General features: G+C 41.2%; 1 protein-coding gene and 1 long non-coding RNA gene across 6 annotated transcripts in view; one reads left to right on the top strand and one right to left on the bottom strand.

Moving 5' to 3' along the window:
- LOC111245433 (uncharacterized) overlaps positions 1-14,948 on the bottom strand; it is a 35,892-nt gene extending 20,944 nt beyond the window's left edge. The window contains exon 1 of the long non-coding RNA XR_015322204.1: positions 14,069-14,948. This is a non-coding gene — a long non-coding RNA (uncharacterized LOC111245433). The remainder of the gene's footprint in view (positions 1-14,068) is intronic.
- Positions 1-22,053, top strand: part of LOC111245429 (diacylglycerol lipase-alpha-like) — a 37,733-nt gene that overhangs the window by 3,426 nt on the left and 12,254 nt on the right. For 2 of the 5 annotated variants that reach the window (XM_022793798.2, XM_022793796.2), the window contains exons 2-5: positions 15,862-15,945; positions 19,465-19,624; positions 20,866-21,034; positions 21,902-22,032. In XM_022793798.2, the coding sequence (XP_022649533.1) occupies positions 15,915-15,945; positions 19,465-19,624; positions 20,866-21,034; positions 21,902-22,032 (491 nt within the window). In that variant the 5' untranslated portion in view covers positions 15,862-15,914. Of the gene's footprint in view, positions 1-10,483; positions 12,201-15,000; positions 15,639-15,861; positions 15,946-19,427; positions 19,625-20,865; positions 21,035-21,901; positions 22,033-22,053 lie in introns of those variants that run through there. The other 3 variants (XM_022793793.2, XM_022793794.2, XM_022793795.2) reach the window with 3 other exon arrangements.

Here is a 22,053-nt window from a genome sequence, read left to right as displayed (position 1 = left end):
ACGAGACACTGAGTATATAATTTATTATATAATAAACATAGTTCAGTTTAGTCATTAATATCCCTCTGTTAGTTGTTACTGTTACGTTGAAGTTTGCTCGTACACCGTTGGTCTTTAACACGTTACTTTAAATGATTGAGGCTTAAACGTGAAAACTTTCCTACGTTTTCGTTACAAGCTGAACAGCCAAATATAAATCCGCTGCTAGAAATTACCCGTTACTTTCAGCTGATTCGGTAGCGGCCCGTAATTACACGCTGGAAACGACAGGAACACGTGGACTAATCAAGCGATCGGTAAGGCTCACGTCGACCAGCCCATACTACCTGTCTGGTTGAAAACATATAGCCTGAAATGTGTGTCCAATGCGTTTACGTGTCACACGCACAGTGTCAACGACGGTGACATATTCGAAAGATAATTACTGATTTGGAAATTACACACAGGCAATAGGACTGCTTTGGAGAGAAAATCGAAATCTATGTAGCAGACGTTGTTCGTATAGCTTATTTTTTAGCCTTCAGCTTGTTGATACATGGAATTTGAATCCGCTGGTCTGAAGCCTGACGTGGACGCGCTTCGCTCCACACTTGCAGCCAGTCACCTCAAGCAGTGCTTAACGCTAGTACCGGACGCATAACTCGAAACGTCTATTGATTGTCCATGACTATCTGAACAGTATCTGAGGTGATTAAATGGCGTAGCAACTTGCATAAACAAGAAAAAAACGTCCATGCTTTCGGATAAAGCAAATCTTTCTTCTGCTCGCCACGGACACTGTCATTCTTCAGGATGGACGCATGGTCGAAACGAGGACATACATATCCGCTGCGTCATTTACAGATGGAAATTTTGTCCGATTGCGTTCATTAAGGATGCTTTATTATCTAAATTATCGATTCACTGCACTTGTTGCTCGTAATAACGTATTTGCCACTAGATCGTAATTAGAACGGGACGCACGCACATCTAGACATGCGTTCGTTGTTTTTGCGATAGCAGCGATCTGCCCTCTGCTTTAGCCACCAGTATAGATTTTTTTCGCTAAGCGAAGTATATTCTTGATATGGGGTACTGATCATCCCTGATGCCGCTCGTCCATCGCGGGGCTCTGTCCGATAGATTGGCTGCCGCGCTCACAGTGTTATTATTTTATATTCAGATACCGTATATAATGGTCGCAGATATGATAACACTTTTTCTACCCCATGATTAGAAATGCTGAATTTCGAATAATTGATTAAGCCGTGCTGACAAGCCATTTGTAGAGGAGGTTTATTCAGTTTCGAAAAAAAATATGCATACCCATTATTGTTAGTTAGTTAGTTAGTTAATGAATTACACACAACGTGCATCGTTTTACAATATGTTACCTGCCGTTTTAGCTGCCATCATCTCCTTGTCTTGTTATCTACTATCTGCATAAATAAATCTATACAATGATGTACGATCCACAGAGATAATGGCGTAATTTATTTTTGCGGCTAGTGGTAAACTACTGGGAGCAGTCGAGGTAACCGGCCAACATTCGTTTGCGTCAGCTACAAGATGAAAATGTTTACCGTTAGCTTAAGCTAGTACCGCTTCATGGTACATGGCCTTGACCTAACCGTACCGAGACGCTGCCATAGAGCCACAATAACATCAGGGACCTTCCTACGTTGACCCCAGTGAATTGGTGGGCGACGACGCCAAAGTGGCCCTGTATCAAATTATATTTGGCTAAAAATTAATGGGCGCGTACAGATGGTTAGCGTACGTGAACATGGAACGTTTTCTCACCAGCTAATATTCTATGGGAACTAGCTTAACCGCCGCTGGGCTGGTTTTTTCGGCTCGGGTCGCTTTAGGCGCTATGTGCGCATGCCCCCTATTCGAAAATTTCTAATACAATCACTCTCTTGACGAAGCCAGTTGTCTCTATTCTGTTTAGTTGTTTAGCATCTATGTGTTGTTTTATCAGGGTCAGAGCGTAGCCCTCGTCTGTCCAGTGCACCGCTCAATCCAAAGGAAGGACCATTCGTCCGACGCACCCACGGCCCAGTTAATACGCTTTTCTCTTTCAGATTAGTTGTGGAAATAGATAGATATAGAAAGCTCATATCTGACAGCTTTGTTAAATCGTTAGAAGACTAAGTAACAATATATATGGAGATAAACAGATATATTGATATTATATAATTATTTGATAGTGACAGGATGGCAAGGCAGTCATACAAGTATGTTGTGCGATGATGTGTTTACTGGTTTTCTAGAGACAGTCCGATATAATGGATGCACAGTAGATCCACACATTATGTTGTAGAAACCTATTATAAAACGTGTCTAGAAAATAGTTTTAAAAACTGTGCGAAAAATTTAAATTGGTTCTCAAATTCAGATTTACCCAGGGTACCATCTAGTGTGTAGCTTGTGAGCTTCTAGACACGGCAAAAAATATAGATGACTGGAATATGATTATTCACGCATAGACAAAGCTTCGTGTTCAGGGTGTGTCATAATGCCTTACAACGAAGACCGTTAACATCGCTATGAGATTAATGAAGCGCTTGAAATTGAAATACGTCAACGTCCATCTACGTTTGGGACGAAAGTAGTTTGGACCTTTGCGAGTTCGAGTTGTGCGTGACGCCGTTAAAAACCTGTAATTGTAAAATTTGCTTCACTTTCTAAATACAGTCTTTCACGATTAAGTAAAATTTTCTCCAAGATCGTCGTGCTAAGGTAAACAAAAGTATTCAAAACGGCGCAGGATTATTAGGGCTATGTATGTAAGCTGGTTGAGCCTAAAAAGGGCTACCAAATAGAGCCTCTGTTCCCTTGATGGCGTTTACTAATTTTTCTACTGTTTCAGTTGTTAGCAACTTAAGAAACGTAAAAGGGCGCTCTATTAAGCTTACTTGTTATGATTAGCCAGCAAGCGTTAACTTTAGTTGCTGTATCATAGCCTCTCGCGGAACAAATCTCCCGCCGGTTGCGGCTTCATTTGGTCAGCGAAAGAATATGGCTTGGCTGCAGTATATTTCAGTTGCCAAAATCCTATAGCGTGGTCATCTGATGATAAGCTGAAAACGGGCAATTGCAACACAATGCATTTTGACCAGAGTTCACGGTCTACAGCTTTCACCGGCTGTGAAAATAACGTGGCTTTTCTAACTCATCCTTCATTCGCTTGCCCCAGGTCAACTCGGCTTGTTGCAATCTGTTCAGCAGAGCCTATAAAAATTATACGATAACATCAGTTTCCTACCGAAATGAAGCCGTGACATTATCGCTCATGTGTAGATGGAGAGAGCACCAAACAAACTGATAGGCAAACTCATGTCCTTGTACAAATGATAAGTTATGTCAAGCCTTTCATACTTGAAAAACAATTGGTCCTTGTTAGTGGTTAGGTCGTCGATGGGGAAACGGGTTCTGACATTGACTGCTAGGAAGACACAAGTAGAGGTAATTTGCTGCTTCAATGGGCTCACACTGGTGAATTGTGTACCAGCGGTTCGTGATCGATGGGACCCGCTCTTGTTTGAGGACGTACTGGCTATTCCCCCTTATGTCATAGTCGCACAGTCAGCGAATAGCGTTAAAAAGGATGCCCAATAAAAAAAACCCCCGTCATTTCCGATGACCATAACAAAGCCCTTCGACGGCCCCGCTGCTGTTGCCGCCGCACCAGACATATCACCAAACCAGCATGTGCGTGCATTGGTAACTAACAGTTTTTAGGAGAGGCGGCGGCGGCGGCAGGGACTCCACGCGTTTTTACTTACGCGTACCTACTGCCAAGACAAAAAATGAACGGATCATTTTAGTAGCATGAAGTATACACACTGGAACGTAGGCAATTCCATTTCTAGCGTGTGGACGGCGTTATAAGCCGTAGCCGTTGTTACCATTTTCCCATTGCTGTATTCGAGTGTTAGCTCTCCTGTGCTCACTCCTTAATCCTTCCACTTCCAAGGACATGGCCAGACTTCACATCTAGTTAGACGAAGAATGCCATATAGCCGCTATTTAAACGACGTCGAGCGTGTGGATACTCTGTGTGGAGGGACGATACGTTTCGGGGAGCGGGTCGGTGTCGATAGGCGCCATGTTTCGTGAAGTAGCCGATGATGTGTTTTGACTAGGAAGGAGACAACTATAAATAGTCAGACATTTGAAAGCGTAATGGTATTTGTAATGCACGATTACAGTACTTGGCGTACAAAGACACAAAGAAGATCTGAAAGGGATTCGAACCGGCACCGCAGATTTGTCCATCGGTGGCTAAGAAAACAACACTGGAAAACAACTAGAAAAGGAATAATGAAAAGCAACATAAAACGAATTGATCCACACGACATACGACCGATAATGTTGACCGCCGCCACTATCTTGTGCTACGTCACGGTTGTGTCAGTCATCAGCTGTGACCTTTCCTGTTTATCGATTCGGATCAAGATGTATGGAAATAATAAGTGCTCGCAAATAAACTAGAACACACATTGATTCCAATATGGTTCGTATTTTCGATCATGGCAAAAGAAACTCAGTGTTCAGGAAGTAATATTGGACCTTTTATGGTTCTCGTAATTCATTTTGTATTTTAAACGCGCTCAACTGTTAAGCAATTTATAAGCTATTCTACATATCTGTAGTACATCTAGATAGCAGTCCTATATATTATAGTTTCATTGAAACCAAAAGCCATCAATCAAACTTCTGGTGGACTTTCGCGTTAATGGCGGACCACGACGATCGGAGCAGCGTCAGCAACTGTGGTGGCCAGTATGACGCCCCTAATGACCGTGACGACTATTACATGGACATCAGTAGATACTACAGTATAAGAAACCACTGGTATCAGCACGTCAACGCCTCTACCCTTCGGGCACAGTCGCGACATTCATGCGAAGTGTACTAACTCGCCGAGCAGAGTTTTGTCAGTTGTTGTTATGACACAAGCTACTACATCTCCTATTGCTACTACTACAGCTACTGCAGTTGTATTCTGCAGATAGATTTATTTCCCCTCGTAGGGGACGTAACTTCTACTCGTAGTGTCAACACTTTCACCATCGTTGTCAGGATTTCCAGGAATGTCACGAAGATTCAGTACTGCGTTTCTGCGAATGTTGTTTCTGCTGACTGAGTGGGAGGTCGACAATACGCCGAGTAGCGCGAAAACAGTCGAGAGTTACCTGATCACTTGCGCTGATGTCCTTTCACGTTTCGGAGAGCAAATACGAAGGAAATAAAGGTAGAGAAAATATAGAAAAAAACACAAGTGAAAGCAGGACGTTTGCAGTAGAACACTTGCTCCCTTAAACAATGGTCAGCCTCTGATAGCATTCAGGGAAGAAAGAATGTTGAGTTTCCCTGGTGACAGTGGCCTGAGAAGATTCATCCGCGGAGTTAGGTCAGCAAGGGAGAGGTGATCGCGAGCGAGCCTTCATTATATTATCGTCGTTGGCATCGCCTTCTACTACGATCAGATGCGCGACTGCCAAGTAGTGTTTTGTAAGACAGGTGTCGAGTCGCTACTCGGTAATGGCTAGAAGAGAGGGTAAATAGTCGGCAAGAGGCGAACGCACGGCAAACCTTACGGCGTTCCTTCACAAGAGCAAATCCGTCCCCCCGATTTGACTGAGAATCATCTCAAGAATAAGAGACAGTATTGACTTCACAATATTTGAACAGCAACTCAGTGCAGCTCGATCGCTACAAGATCTCTGGCTGGTGATCGCGGTCGAAGGGCAGCATTTTAAGGAAAAAGGTTCGCTGTTTAGCCTATCTGCCTGTAGAGACCTGATAGAACAGGGTGAGAAAATAGAAAATAACTAGCGCTGTCAGCCGCACAGATTCCTCTAACAGATTAGATTATAGCGAAACAAAATGTTCATGCCCCCCTTCACGTTGCTAATTTTCGTCATCATTATACAGTGCTTATGTCAATATTGCAGGTGGTAAGTTGAGCTGAGTTTGCTATCAAGAGTTTTATCTATAGATGATGACCAATATAGGTGATGTTGTGTTCTAATACCTTTGGGCCAATAAGAGGAAAAAGCTCATCATGAGACGTAATATTCATGGACACTTCGAATAGAAAAAATTGCTTCCTCGCGCGAACCTTAGTGTGGAGTAATAGGGGTAATATTACTGCAGTAACCGTTAGAAATCAACTCGATCGGAAAGCCAGTTTAATATTTTTTTTCAGATGACAGTTTATTCTTCTCACGGATTCTGAAAACACATTATTACAGAGCATTAGAGCACGGATTAGAGGCCCTGTAAGTGAATTTGGCACTTTCCATTAAAAAATAGAAATTTTAACTTTTTTGGATGCGGAGAAACATAATAAATCTTGCAACAGAGACGGACTAGTATTTATTCGTCGTACAAATGCTCCTTCAGTTCTTAATTGAAGAGCAGGCTAATAGGAACGACCAAAAGCTTCCAGGTTTGCCTTAATACGAGCATTGAACAATCTCATTATCGTGAACTCACCCAATGCTGTCAGAACTATCCTCAATAAACACCGAGTGGACTAAAAACTTTTACTTATAGTTACGACAATGTCGCCACATCCCGAAGGCTGATCAAATAGTTTATTGCGCGGCGAATTTTTACTTCGTAGGAATTTGTTAGCAGTGTATCCGTAAGGTGACCTTAACAGGCTCGAGATGAAGGCGTGGTCCTACTTTGTTCGCTTGTTCTGTCGTTGGACCTCTTTTCTATTCAAACTGCTGAGAAATCAAAAAGGGTTTTGGGGGATTTGCCATGAATTTAACTAGTGGCCGGTAAATAAATCGGTATAATCTGCTAAACTTCCAGTAAAGGCGCGAAACTTGTTGACCCAACGTCGTCGATTGAACCTTCTGCGCCGCGAAGAAGTAACTGCACTTTGGAAAGTCGAAGCAAACGTTGGTACTAAAGACGTATCGCAGTTGGTTGATGTTAAGTTTAGTATTAACCACTGAAGATGTTATACGAGCAATCAAGCGTCTTGGCGATCTCAGCCTCTTGCGACACCTCAGCGTTTTTGATACCTATGTGTCTCCTAGTTGGGGAAACCAGATGATCTAGAGATGAGTCAGACTTCAAGAATTACATTCAGAAGTCGTAGTATATTCAACGTGTTATCCATGCCAGGAGAATTATTGCCCGTTGCGGAAACATTACCGTTGGAAGGTGTAAGTCGTTAGAGGGACCTACTTAAGTAGCCGTGACAGAACAAGTAGATCGAGCAGATTGAGAACGTGTTTAGCCGGCGCGCTTGGGAACAGCCGTCTTACAAATGGAAACTAAGTTCGAAGAAAGACGCTATTTGAGTTGTCTAAAGGTTTTACTTCGTTAAGTTTTAAGGACGTCGACAACTTTTGCAGTGGAAGACAACCTTCTAATAGGCCTGCTTATATAATTGTAGATGTGTCAGCAGGCGATTATTACATATGACCGGCGTTCGAGTTGAGATTACACAGACGTGAAGATGCTTATCAGGTCAACTACTATAATTACTGCGTGTCCTTCTAGCAAAAGGTTTGCGCATCCGAATACATGTCCACTCGAACAAAACGAAAAATCCTCAGTTCTTTTATCCCGTTGTTACTTAGGTCGGCGCCGATGAGTTCTATCCGTTCTGCCTTCATTTCGTCATCGAAGGGCGCGCGAATTCCATCCGTGTACACATATGGACGAGCAGACACTTTATCGAACCCTTATTGCTTTTTCTCTTTATACATGTATGCGCTCTATTCAGTTTACAATAGCGATGCGGTAGGGTGTGTATAGCGGGGCCAACAAACGTTTACGGACAAAATAAATACCGCATCCATTAGACCGGCGAGTCAAATGTTTTTTTGAAGGTCGAATAACTTGAGCTCAACGAGCATGGCTTATTACTTACCTCTACGCACATGTTTCTTCCTACATATAAATGTTGTATTGCGCCAAGTGCAAATCTTCATTTTTATGAGCTATTGGAATCGTAATATTTCGAATATCCGAATACTATTCTTTTACACGGCATCCTGCACGCACGTTTTCGTCACGCAGTAGCTTTAGCTAGAGCGAACGAACGGAGCTTTTCTAGGAGCTTGCAGGTTACAACTCGCATATGATAGCTGTGCTGATCCGTCTCGTTCAGGCCAAGAATTAACCTGATTCACAAACACGAACATTGTTTTTGACCTATATAAAATGTGTTATACACATTCTTCGATTGCAGTTCGGATGAATTGCGGACCCTGGCGGCTTGTTTTAGACATCAATTTCAGGTAAGCTCTGCACGTGAGGAGGTCCTTTAGTATACCGCCTGTTGGATCACGTTCGCTTCTAGATATACCATTGTTAATTTGGCTTTCTTAGCTCCGTAAAGTGCATTCATAGCAGAGAGACAGCTAAAAGGCAAAGCAGGCCCAAGGTGCCGCGGACTAATAGGCCGCTCAAGAACTGCAGTACGGAAAGTGGCTATCAATTATCATTCCTTGTCGTGCATTATTGAACTTGGTACGGAATAATTCGATTGCACGATATGCTTTATAGTGTAAAGTTGGAAAATTGTGCGCGTGAATTAGTCGGAAGACTAATAGCAGTCCATACTAGGATTGACAGCCATAGTTGGTAGCTAGTCTCACAGGCAATCATAGTCAACGCGGACAATTGTCTGGTGCTACACATAGTTGGTGCGCAGCGGAACGTTGATCGAAATCTTAAGGTTAAGAACAGCTTCTCTTCGTATTCGCAACCATAGCAATGGCGAAAGGTGGTATCTTTTTTTTGTTGACTAATCAAGTACGTCCGCTGGGTCAGTTCACGGTATGCTATCTTATGATTCTCTTGTACATGTTACGTATGAAAAGTTCCCTGGCATGTTTCTCGAAAGCAGATGCACACAACGCTAAACAATTTAATTGAGTAATTTTATTCTGTATTCTACACTGGGGAGCCGATTCCACAAAATGCCTTCTATGTCTTCAATAAATACTGTCTCTAATGCGCGGTTTGACAATGATTGAATTCGAATGCGAGGTAAGTAGCCAGAATACAATAAATTTACGTAAGGACATAGATGCACGCAAGTTTCAAGTGGGAAACTTATTCACCCTGTATGCATATGGCCAACGTAACGTTTCAAGGTTCAGGGTCAGCAATTTTTAGGGATACCAATATTCTATCGCCAATCGTTATTGATTCACTCCACAGCCGGCATGGGCTGATCAGTCAGTCGGACCGCTGGTTTCCATGTAGCACTGCTGTTCACGCATCGACTTACAGAAGAAGCACGCCCGTCAAACAAGACGACCAGCTGATCAACCATGCTTTGTCAAGCCGCATTTCTCGAAAAACGAAGAAGCATTGTAGGCAGTGAAGTACAATTCGTTACCTAAACTACTTCATATTCAATTGAATTGATAAGGCTGGCGCGATTTTCTGTTCCTACGTTAGTCAGAGACAAATTTTCCCTCTCGTTGAAGACTCATCCTCTGCGTCCACGGGATTTTCGCCTGATAACCCCGCCCGTTGGTGGCAGGTTCTTTGTTTTGTTAAAGGGACCCGTGAGTATTTTTCTCTAGTCATTGAACAGAAATACCACAGCGTCATTTTCCGCCGGGGCTACTTGTTTCGTTAGTTCGTGACCCTTTGAGCATCCGCGTTAGCCGTTATATTGTTTAGAAAGTTTCGTTTTTTCAAGAACTCGAATCGATCCACCAGCGACTATTTTGGCAACTAAATTGTGTGTTGTTTTTTTTTTTAATTTCAAAAAGTGAATCGAAGGACATGTGTAACAGAGTCTAATTGTTGTTACTCCATGCCAGAATTGCGACATATAAGTGCCAGCGAACAGGCCTATAAGTAAACAGTAAGTCACTCTAGTTGAAGAACATCCAACAACCGCACGGATTTTTTTGCTTTCGGACAACTGAAATAGCATTTCGTTTGCGGAAGATACACCCGGAAGGAGACTAGAGCAGAGCGAACAAAATTAACTTGGGAATGGTAGTATTTTATATTGAAATACAATAACTGTTTGTTATACGATTATTAGTACTATTGTATGAGGTAATTATCTGTACCAAGTGAAAAAGTTAGACCGCTTATCTGTAACATATTCAAAATTGATAGTGTTCCTAGTATTCGGGCGGGTACTTGCTGCCTCGCGTCGTACCATGTCAACATAATCTGCTGCCACAGCACCCGATGCGTTAACTATTTGCCATATTAAGCGCTTTACGTATAACGAACTGTTTAATACTACCCTTACCGTGAAATACGTAACAATGTGTAATTGGCTTAGTTTCTAATTAAACCAGTTAGAAGAAATTTTCACTAATTCAATATTTACGTTTGTACACATGAAGTTAGTTCCGTGAAGTAACGTCCAAGTCCTAATTAATAATTCTTACACGAGTAGTCGCATTCCCGCTGTCAAGCTTAAAACTTACTGCGGTTTCGCAGGCCGCTAAATTGAATAATCAATTGAAAAGGTCTAAACGAATTCGCTTAAGTATCGGAGTATGCATATATTTCCAATGTGCTACGGATTTCCAACATTTTCAACTTACGACATTTTCAGTCGCTTATACACTTTCCTTAGAACATAGAACCCATGACTATAACAGGCAAAAACATTTTCATTTGTTAATTTCGTATATGGGTGATCTACCCTGTATGAGGCCTTACATATACCTTCCACTATCATCACAGCTCAATCTCGTCCCTGTAACTTTTCCTTTATCCGCCTTTTGTGACAGTTGATCCTGAAATGCGGTTACGCCCAGAATCTGGCGAAAGGTCGCATGAGTAGATCAGCGACAAAAAATTTGCACAGATGCTTACGTAGTTACGGTTGCAACACTTGATTGTTTTAACAGCTGGTGTATATTTGCTACGCTCACACTCGCGAAGTGTATTTTACCTGATCGATGGATCATTCTCTGTCGTCTGTCTACCATAATTCTACTCAAAGATCAGCGTAATCTGTGGCGGGTTGTGTCACGCCTCGCTCACGATGTTTAAAGGTTCTTGGTAAATCTTGGCCGTTCGAAACATCTTCCTATACTTTCAGAAACCATTCAATATGGCACTGACTAGCAATTTCGTTGTCGTTGCAACGAGAAAGCTCACCCCTATGACTTTTGGCGATGGCTTATAACTATGGTCAGTTCAATGTTGATCTGACAGAATTCCCATTGCGGCTACTGCGTGTCGATAGCGCCACGTTATGCAAGTGCTTGCTGTGCTCGATTCTGGAGCAAATTTTCTTTTTCTGGATTTGTTTTGGTTCGCTTAGAACCGCCACATCTTCAGCAGGCCATTAATACCAAAAGATAAGTTGTTCTATTCGGCTGTGAAACTTCTGTGCTAAAGCATTACGAGGAAAAGATGCTCTACTTCCCACCAACTAACGCGGTGATAAGTTTATGTACTGATAGTTTTTCAAGCCACATCAGTAGCTCGAGTTGGTATCGACATTATGTTGTCGCGTAGAGTTTGTTATCGTAGTAGCTGTTTGACGCACATGGTCCACAAGGCACTGGTTCGCGACCGAAATGTGTATCAAATTGAATGGAATAACGGTAATAGAAGCTCTCGAATTCAAGTGGACTGCCAGCCTGCCACGGGTTTCTACCTCTCAAGCATAGACATTAATCGTAATAAGCGCTCTAGGCGACGCTGAGTCGTCCATACGCTTTTGCCTCCGTGGAAAGGACAGGCCTTCCTTTTTTCAAAGTACGTTCGTCCAGTGACAACTGTAAAGGAAGTTGTTATTGGCAAAAAAATGGTGTCACGTTTTGCTTTTCGGTGGATTGGCACGAAACATTCGAAGCTATAGGCGTCGATAGATAAAAATGTATTTAATCTCAACCGCCCTCTTCTCAGTGTACTTGGAGACGTAGGCCAGATTCGGCGATAAAGGGACAGCTTCATTTGAGAAGATAAAAAATGCTTTGTGTAGCGTGAAGCAAACGATCGGTTACTCTAAGTTGTTGACAAAGCTGAACAAGTTCCCATAAGTCGGAACAGGGTGCGCGGTGTGTCCATTAGGGCATGTGAGTGCGTCGAGTGCGGTTTTTAGAAACTATTGCATAATATTGTCTGCGCAGAAAACCAAACAATGGTGTCGGTATTTCTAGGTGTTCCCTGGGGTGAACCCATTCTCAAGAACCTAAGACCTATGGGATCAAGAGAAGTGTTTGAGGAACTCGAAAAAGCATGTGAGACTGACAACACTCTTATTTTCGAACTAGATAATTACTGGATATACTCTTTTTTTTCTTTTGAATTTTTAGATTGTTCGTGTATATAGGAAATCATAAAGATATGAGCTTTCATTAGAGGTATATAGGCCTGCGAACCAAATATTTTTCCGCAACTAACTCTATGCTATTGAAAACTATAATGTTCGTCTGGTGTAAACAGACTTTTTAGTAATATATATATATATAATACAAATAAGAGCAAAGATCTACCGCTTAAATTAATGGCTATATAGAGATACAAACAAGCGTGTGTTTTTATGCGTTGTGCGTGTACGTTTATGGACTGTTTAGAGCGCCTCACAACTTCAAGTTTCGCAGTCTCTTCGGACGGTACTTGAGCACAAGGCACCAACGAAATTTCGACACTGAATTTTATAAATACAAAATACCGTTAATGCAAATTTCAAGTATATCCGTAATGATATATTACTGAACTGAGAATCACTCGGACATTTTGTGCGTTATTAAATAACCCTATGTCGCCGGTAGATACATCAACTTCCTATAAGAAAATGAAATAGTTTTAACCCAACATTCCATAATGGTTTCTTGCCTAAGGAGCGTTGATGTTTTTAACGAATCAACCAAACTGACAGTACATTTAATAGCAGACCAAATGACCAGGTTAGGTCTCGAGCTAGAATATAAACATCAAACTTACACACTAGTATAGTTTGCTGTCCAAGAGCCATTACAATCGAAGCGTATAGAATTTGACATCATTGACAACTTCAATACAATTAATAAGTAATCGTAATTTGATATGCTATAGGTTCCCTCTGTTTTCGTAAAGTTAGCAGTGGCCATATTTGGCTGTCTGCATCGATAACGTCTGTTATGAGAACATGTATTGTTAATTGGTGGATTAATACAACATTGTAGTATACGTAACTATACATTTATGTCAACAATCGCTCCCTAAGCTAACTAGCAGACAGCATCGATAGACATACGTCTTTTCATCTGCTTTATTAGTGAATCAACACTTTGTTTTGTTTACATTCGAGTCTTACTTAATAATAGCGATCATTTAGAGAGGACATCTTGGATTCAATTATTAGATGATCAATTTACGGTATCGTTTCTCATTTAGAGTTAGGAAAGAAAGAACTTTTCGACGCTTCTACGATTACTTTCTATAGCATTCATTGTTTGTCTCTAATGGTTGCTTTACGTTAAAATGCTTTAGTTAAAGAATACGTTATTGTTAAAGCTGATATCCGTTTAAAATATTTGGTTAAAAAAAATCGTAGGTTCGTTTTCGTACATCGTCAAATTCAATCAATCAGCTTTTTTGCCTCAGACTCCTTGATTTTTTTTGCGAAAATCTTCCTTGTACATACAATACGCCACGTAACACGAAAGCTATGCTATGTATAGATTCTGTTTGCCCTTCTATTAAATTGCTGACCTTTCACACACTAGTTTTGAAAAATTGTATGAAAGATAGTAAAAGAAATAACGAAACGAAACAGCTATGTAGACAAGTGTAGTACTACGCATTCGGCAATGACTGCGATTCTGAGGGATTTCCTTCCTTAAGACCATTATGTGGACTCAATGTTCTGAGGTGCCAAATTTGGTGTATAAGATTCGAATACCATATAGAAGCCCCTGTTAGATCCACGGTTTTAAACTAACATGTCGATGTTCTTCAATGATAATAGTGTGCAGACGTTTGGAAATACCACTGCTATTGAGTTAGAATGAAAAAATTGTAGTTCAACAGCAAACTGTAGTGATCCACGATATTCCAGAGTCATCACATCATATTTTTTCCCTGTAATAATAAGCTACCATGTTATGTATTGCTCACAACTTACTCCGGCCGTTCCACTAAATAACGTATGCTATTTCGCCAAAAGGTAGAGGCTTTCCAACCACGTTTCGGGTTATTGATCCGTGTTGAACGTAAGGCCACGAACTCAATACACGGAAAGGTAAAAATCCGTCGGTGTAAAATCCGAAGGAACGCGACAAAAGCTCTTATTCAAAGTCCAGGAGGACAGCTTTGACGATGCTTGCTGTGTGTGGCCTTTGGAGAGGGATAAGATGACCTTTTCTTGTAGGGCCTTTTCTTGTAAGGGCCTTGTTGAGTTGATGTCACTGGTCCAAATAAACATGTCGATCAACTGTTTGGTTCGTACTAAACAATATTTAATGAATCAAGCCTTCACAGTCCCACCAAACGTAAAGCATAAACGCCGTTGGATGAAGATCTGTTAGACTTTGGGCCACCCATTCCGATTTTTAGTTCACGTTAACATATAGATATCAATTCTCATCACTGATGACGATTCTGCGCCATTATCAAACACTCAGTACAAATAGTGAGACGCTGAGATGTAACGATAAACTGTATATCCTTGTTGGGTTCAGAAAGTTAATGAAGGACTCAAGCTTCGAATTTTTGTGCAAGCTGACAAGATTTGAGGTCATTAACAATCATATTGTGGCTGCAGCCCATCTTTTCGGTCTATTTGTCCGTCGGCCGTCTTTCTTCAAAAATCTCTTCAAAGAGTAATCATTAGGTACAGCCTATTGGCCGTATGCCGACTAAGTACCGTATGTCATTTCAGACTTAAAACTTAGCAAAACGTCGTAAAGTGAATGTCCCGGTCGGTTTGGTCTTGCCAAAATATATAGCGTAAGATGTCGAAAATGCGCTTTGTACATCCGTGATTGAAAAGTTCTTTTGCAACGTAATACCGTTTTACTACGTTGATGGAGCGGGAATAGTGCTTTTAAACGGCGTATCAGAAGGGAACAATAGGTAGGGCGAAGTGAGAAAGGATTTTTAAGCCCAAGTTTTCCCTTTCCAATTTAATACGATCTTGCGAATATTACAAACCTGTCTGTGTCAGCTTGACATTAAGGGAGGTTAGTATAATAGAAAGTGTAATTTTTGACGACATAAAGATTAATGACATCACCGGTCCCAATTGTTATAGAATAGACTGTCTTTACGTGAAGAACATGCAGTGAGAGTGTCACTATAAAAACGTTTCTACCCAACGGCCTGGATGGCAAAAACAGTGTCCGATTTTCCTATGGATGGACGTTGCCAGTACACTGTAGCACAAGTTATAATAATGGGATACATTCACGTGGCAGAGAAGGGGTGGAGCTGATTAAGGTTTAATTAGGGGAAAAGTAAAATAGCGAGAGCACGTTCGAAGATTTGATGTGGAATATTTCGCGTTTTGTCTCAGGTTCACCTCTTTGTGAAGTAAGCAAGGCCCATTCAAGGCTTATTCAATCCCTTGCTCCCTGAAATCGATTTTTTTTCTTACATGAATGGGCCTCTGTTTCGAATTTTACATCCGGTATCACCATTAGGCATACCATTGGACGTCTGGTTCTCAGCACGAAACGAAATCTGTCTATGTTCAGGTACGAACCCAGACCACAACACATTTCTAAGATTAGGAGGCAAATGCGTTAGCGACTAAGCAATCACGGGGGGTCTAAAAGCAAGCCATGAGTCATCGTGTAAGGGGCTGAGGGTTACAGTTATCTGTAATTATTTACGCATAATGAGTGTTGCTTCAAATAGATTTGCTAGGTAAATACATAATCAGTTTCAGTTAATAAATCGACTTATTGAAATTTTCAGATGGACGTAGGACTTCCAGTGGTTCAGGCGGAGGGAGGAAATTGCAACGGAGGATGAGCCAGATTGAACAAGACACACGCTCAAGTGGGTATCCAATTAATATCTTTTAAACGCTTAGAATAGAAGTAACTTTCAAAATCAGTGATATTTATTGCTCATACTTAAATTGATTTTTTTTTAATTTGCCGCTTTTATAGATTAATACCAAAGTCTTCCTCTATAATTATATGGTAGTTTTAGAGGTGCCAATTTGAAAAAATCTGTTAGAGCATTTATTTTTTATTTTATAATAGAGCATTTATTTTATTGCCTAAGAAAAAATAGGGTAATCACGCCGTGTTTGTCTCTCGTGTACAAACTTTACCTACTATGGTCATGACAGAAAATCTTTTATTTGTTTAACCAAATAGCTCGATCCAAAGCTTGATTCGAATGTAGCTTGATGTCGGGATATACATCTGTACATATATACATATCGGGAGTAACAGGACATGTTCTTTGATGTAGTTATATTTTGAGAGATCGATAACGTTTGGAGCAGAGTGCAGATGCCTTACAACAGGCACTTCTTTACAGTATTTTCAAGCCCCAAGTGTAGGGCCGTTATCTCTATCTCGACCGACTTGAAATGAAAGTGTTAGAGCAACGCGAATAGCACGCTCAAGGTCCCTTCTGATTTGAGCAGAAATCGTATTTACCTGAACGTATAATGTAAGACCTTCCGTCGGCTCCTTATCAAAATTTGGGATTGATGGTGTGGTCGGCGAGGAGACCGGCCCGTTTCATATTCGGAGTGGGCTCAGTAAAATTTTATGGTTAATAACAACGAAAAGAGGTTGAATATGTTGATTGACCCAATTATTTAGTCGTCGTTTTCAAAGAATACATGCGTAGAGGACTATATGTTAAATATACATATGACGGTCCATGCAGTACCGAAGCCATTTAATAATAAGGAAAAAATCATGGTAACGACTCAGCGGTGGTAAAAGAAATAACGATATTAACTCTGTACGCCCACAACGGGTTATTGAAGGGGGACCGTAGCGAATGGTTCAAAATGGTAGTAACTACTGAGTATATATTATCATGCATGTTGGGGGAGAGAGAGAGAGAGAGAGAGGGGGGGAGGAGAGAGAGAGAGAGAGAGAGGGAGGGGGGGAGGGAGAGAGAGAGAGAGGCAAATAATACAGAAAAATGCTCTAGGAATATTGTTGGATAGCGTAAGAGAGTCATGTATAAAAAGTATATGTGCAATTGGAGCGTAAACACTGTAGTAGATTATGCTGTCATGTTTATGACTTCTGTTTTATATGATCATATTGGTTTTTCCGCCGGTATACAACATTTGCGGCGGTCTCACAGGATTTTTGAAGAGGGGTCATAGTTTTAGACATAGCATTGTTGCCCTAAAGCATCTAATCAAATGGCGCGTGCAAATGAAAGTAATGCTTGCTTCCGCTGTACTAGCTCCTCAGAAATCTACCTCACAACTTCGATTAATTTAATTGTAACAGTGAGGTTTCAGATCGAGTGGGCCGGCCGCAGATTGTGTTCGACGATCTCTTGAGCACCATTTTGACGAGGAGACTGATTTACGATGAATCAATTTGGGAAAACCAATTGCTATACACTCGGACGCGTATACTGGAAACATTGGACACTGTCTACCACCGAAACACATGCTGTATAAGGCGTGCCTCAGAACACCGTGTACCTTGTACAGTATAAACAGACAACTGCGAAAACATAAGATATTAATTTAAAACACTGTAGATGCAAATGTACTATATCTATCAAGCATAAACGTAAAAGCGTATTTCAGCGGCAATTTCTCGAAAACAATATCTATACGACGTACGATTCAACACAGCGCACAAAATAAAGGATCTATTCCTTCACTAAGGATCCAGTTCGTAACAAAAACAATGCCAATTGCTTGAATGCTATGTATACGTTGGAAGTCCTAGTGTTAAAACGCACCCGTTTCAAAATATTCATGCGTTAGTTTAAGCCTATCGATATAGGTTTGCCATGTTCACCGACTTTATATCACTATCCTTTGCGACCTGTTAAGTATATTGCCAACCTCTTTTTTCATTCACTTGGCTCGTATTCTAATTTATAATATATTTCCGTTCGTCTCTTCCGCGAGTGTGGGTCTGTGAGTACCATATTCCCGCCTTGCCATATATTCTGCTATTTCGACTAGGAACACCTCATGGGTGAAGCAGTTTTTAATAAGGTAACCACACGTGACCTCAAAGCCTTTTTTTTCCTAGCCAGAAACACATGATTACTGTTTTGTTAGAGAAACGCTTTTAGGCATCATGTACCTGTTCTCGTGTTCACGGTGGAGGGATAACGTGTTTGCTTATTAAACCGAAATGTTCGTCATCTGGAGTAACGCTTAGCTGAGGCAGTATCAGACAAAGAACTTGAAACACTCAGACGTCATGTATCTGCTGTTTGCTGTCCTACCTGCCTGCCTCGCCGACAATTTAGGTCGTTCATAGCTTTTTCCTCTTCCATCTTCGAATCACGAATACGATTCTGTCCCACTGTCGCCAAGTTTCAGCAGCAGTAAACCGAGTACGATGCGGTTCCCAAAGCGTTTTTAAGCGGCAGGAGGTATAATCTCTACAGCATCAATAGGCCCTGCCCTATAACGGTTTTTGTATTTTCCCGGAACAACAGGTGGGGTAATCCGTTGAAGCCGCGCTCCATCTTCACGCGGTAACGATGCTTTGTTCTGTCATAGTTATCGCGCTACTTGATATATTGAAAAAGACAGAGAGAGAGAGAAAGCGCTTCTTTCCTTAATTCCATAAAGCAGCGCTCATGGGTTCTGTGAACCTTGCGTTGTGGGCCGGAACATGCAAGGCCTATGACGGATGCACAAGAAACCGTGACAAATTTCTTACGCTATTTTCTTTTTCGTGGCAGTATAACTTTGACGCTATCTTCCGTTCTACTTATCACGTGGTCTAGCATTAAGTTCCTATATGTTTTCAACATGCCATAGTGAATTTACAAGTTGACGAAGGGACACGTTTTTCTTGTCCAAAAAGTCTAATAGCATAGGTTAATATTACGACTTTTGCACAGTTAGAGAACTGCCTCGCGGATGATACTTTCGGCAGCGCAGCCCCTGCGTTACTATTAATCTGACCAAGTGGGTCATATTTTCCACAATCGTTTCGTTCTTTTTCTATTCAGTTAGCATTATATATTTTCATCATTCATAATCGTCAATTCGCTCGGGTTTTCCCTTGGATCTCCATCCCAGATACACCTTTAGGTTCCTTAATTAGTTAATCCTTTTAGGTAATAGTTAGAAGGCGTTACTAACACTTGCTTCAACCCGAGCAATATTTTACATTAGTCCCATGTATTTTTTGGCTTAGCATTATTTAGTATACTTTTCATATTGTTCCCCCTCTTTAAGCTTTCAATTTACTAGCAGTATGACGTTTAACTGTATGAGTTCCCCTTTTCTGAGACAATTAGCGTCAATCGAATATTATATATATATATGTGTGTGTATATGATATTGAATGCCATAGATGCGCCTGGTGTCTACAATTGATCTATGTATCTTAGGACTGCTATGCTGTTTCTCGGAGGGGTTCTTTCGTGCGCTGCGGGAGTACCGCGATTCGGTGACGAAAGCCTGCGATCCATTCCGATGCTGTTCGAGGCGCCAAGAAAAATATGGAAATTCGTTTATGGAAATTGCCCGCCTGCTCGCAAATCTATTCAGGTATTTCATTAGACTATTTTTGCCTCTTCTAAAAGCTACTTTTTGTTTTTTAATTCAACTGTTGAATGGCATCAATAAGATGGTATTAGCTACCTTGTCCGGATACGTGCATTAAGCTATAGCATGCACACAGGCCACAAATTCTGCCTCTGCCGCTCGGTTCTCGCAACAAAAAAGTGATCTATTGATGTAGCTATAAGCAAGACCCGGAAGCCGAGTTCATGTTGATCGCTGAAAAGCTGGCTGCTGTCAAGTTACATTGTCTTCACCAAGCTGGCATAGTGTTACTATGAAGCGATTACAGTTATTTTCTCGTCCTATTGAGGCTCAGATCAGGTAACACGCCGCGTATCCAATATGTCCTTATTGCTTAAAGAAGCAGCCCTATTAGGCTGTGCGTGATGACAGTCATTCAAGATCTGTGGATCGCATCTATAGCACGATCCATGCCATAGACGCGATCGTACAAATGGTAGCAGCTTCGCCCGAACTAAGCAGCGCATATGTTACAGTCACATGAATATGTATTATGATCTAGATTGAAGAATATTTGGCACACTCAGAGGTATTTGAAGTTCGTAAAACGTACCATTTAAACAACTTACAGTTAGTAGTGCTGCATTTTCGGGCTTTTTGCCATTAAATATATCCTATTTTAGTAAAAAAACTAATCACATTTATAGTAGAAGTAAGGTCGAGCAGCGGTCCCCTTACTCCTTCCTAATAGCTATGACGTTCCACAATATAGCTTAAACACACTTACAGCAGGTTCTAATAGAAAGACACATCTGTACATATAATGATAGATCAGCGCAGTGCTTGTGGGCCCAGCGTGCCTAAACGAAGGTGTATACTTATACGTGGAAAACGAGAAATACATTGTTGGCCTACGTTTACGACTAGCCAAATTAACATTACGCTTTATAGGAGAAAAAGCAAACTTTACTCTTTAGGAATGAAAGCATTTGCGTGATCTGCTTCATAAACCTTCCCAGAGAGGAACTCTAATTAGGCTTACAAAAATCTGTCTAGGCCATCGTTTCTGAGAGATCGGTTTGGGTCGAACAATTTCAAGTTTCTAGTAGAATAAACTACTGAAAAGACAATTTTGTTGAGCAACCGTACCAGAGGACGACCTGCAAGGTGCCTAAATTAGGTTTTTGCTATTCACTAAGTAGGCATATGACTGAATATGCGTAGGCCTACGGAATTAATTAGGTCGACATTTTCGTCCTTTCCAGAGACTTGAACGTGTCAGCGTCTGATGTTGCCGCTGGTTTGGTTCTGCTGCGTAAGTTCCAGCGTTTGCAACGCGAAACGATACAACAGCAGGTGGATAATGACACGTACCAATTTCTTTCAGGGGTTGCGGTTACCCCGCAGACGCACTTCCTTGATATCAACTTACCCGTAAGTGGCACCGATGCAATAGAAGAAAGCCGAATTAAAAGATATTATGCTCGTATCGTTTTGCTACAGTCGAATGTCAATATCTTTTGGTGATAGCATGCAAGGTGTTGCTGTTAAGACATGCCAATGAAAAGCTAGCTTACAAAAAGCACAAGAAGTATTCTTGCGTGCTTTATTATGGACTAAATCGACTAGATCGAGCGAACGTATGTTAAAATACGAGACAATAAATTTTACTGTGAATTAGTAAGTTTCAATAAAATCGTTTTTCAATGCTTTACAATATCATTCATTTAATAGAAAATTTGGGCCGACTCGGATAAGTTAGTGAATAACGGTCTCGACAGAAGTAAGTTTCCGCCAACCGTTATAACTAAATTTCACTCACGACCCACATGGGATAGATATGACGCTCTAATAATGTAGACGGTCTCTTAAACAACTGATAAAAACCTAATGATTACCTGAGGCTGGTTTGTTTTCAAGTGAACTAACATCAAAGGCCCCCTTGTATCGCAGGTCAGACAAAACTGAATCAAGTATGGGCTCATTCATTTTCGGAGACAAGTCGTCGTTGTAGGGGAGATACTATTTGCAAAAGTAGGCCGACTGAACTTTTCGAACTCTGCATTAGGGGAACAATCGTTTCGAAGTTCGATGTTCATGGCAGTATCACATACTACACGGCAGGCATGCTGCATTTTACAGCAACTTTTACGCCATTTTGTGCAACCATTTGGACCGATTAGAACTACAGCTACTCCTGTAAAAATCCGCAATCTTAAATTCAACACATTCGTATTTGATACATTTTTCAATGCAACTTTTACTCATCTGTACGATGACTTGTATCTCCGTCATTTTCAGGAAGTATGCAACGAAATCGAAGTGATCACTCATTATATGGAGTTTGCTCTGGGCGTCTACGGATGGCCAATGTACCTAATGACGAACGGGGCGGGAAAAGGTTGCGCCTGCTCGTTTCTGCAGCAGCTCAGGTAGGCCAGTCCAGCGGTGTC

The sequence above is a fragment of the Varroa destructor genome, unplaced genomic scaffold (genome assembly GCF_002443255.2).
Source record: "Varroa destructor unplaced genomic scaffold, Vdes_3.0 BEIS01000002.1, whole genome shotgun sequence".
Classification (NCBI taxonomy): Eukaryota; Metazoa; Arthropoda; class Arachnida; order Mesostigmata; family Varroidae; genus Varroa; species Varroa destructor.
The sequence above is the reverse complement of the archived record's forward strand: the minus strand, read 5'-3'. Positions and strand labels throughout refer to the sequence as shown.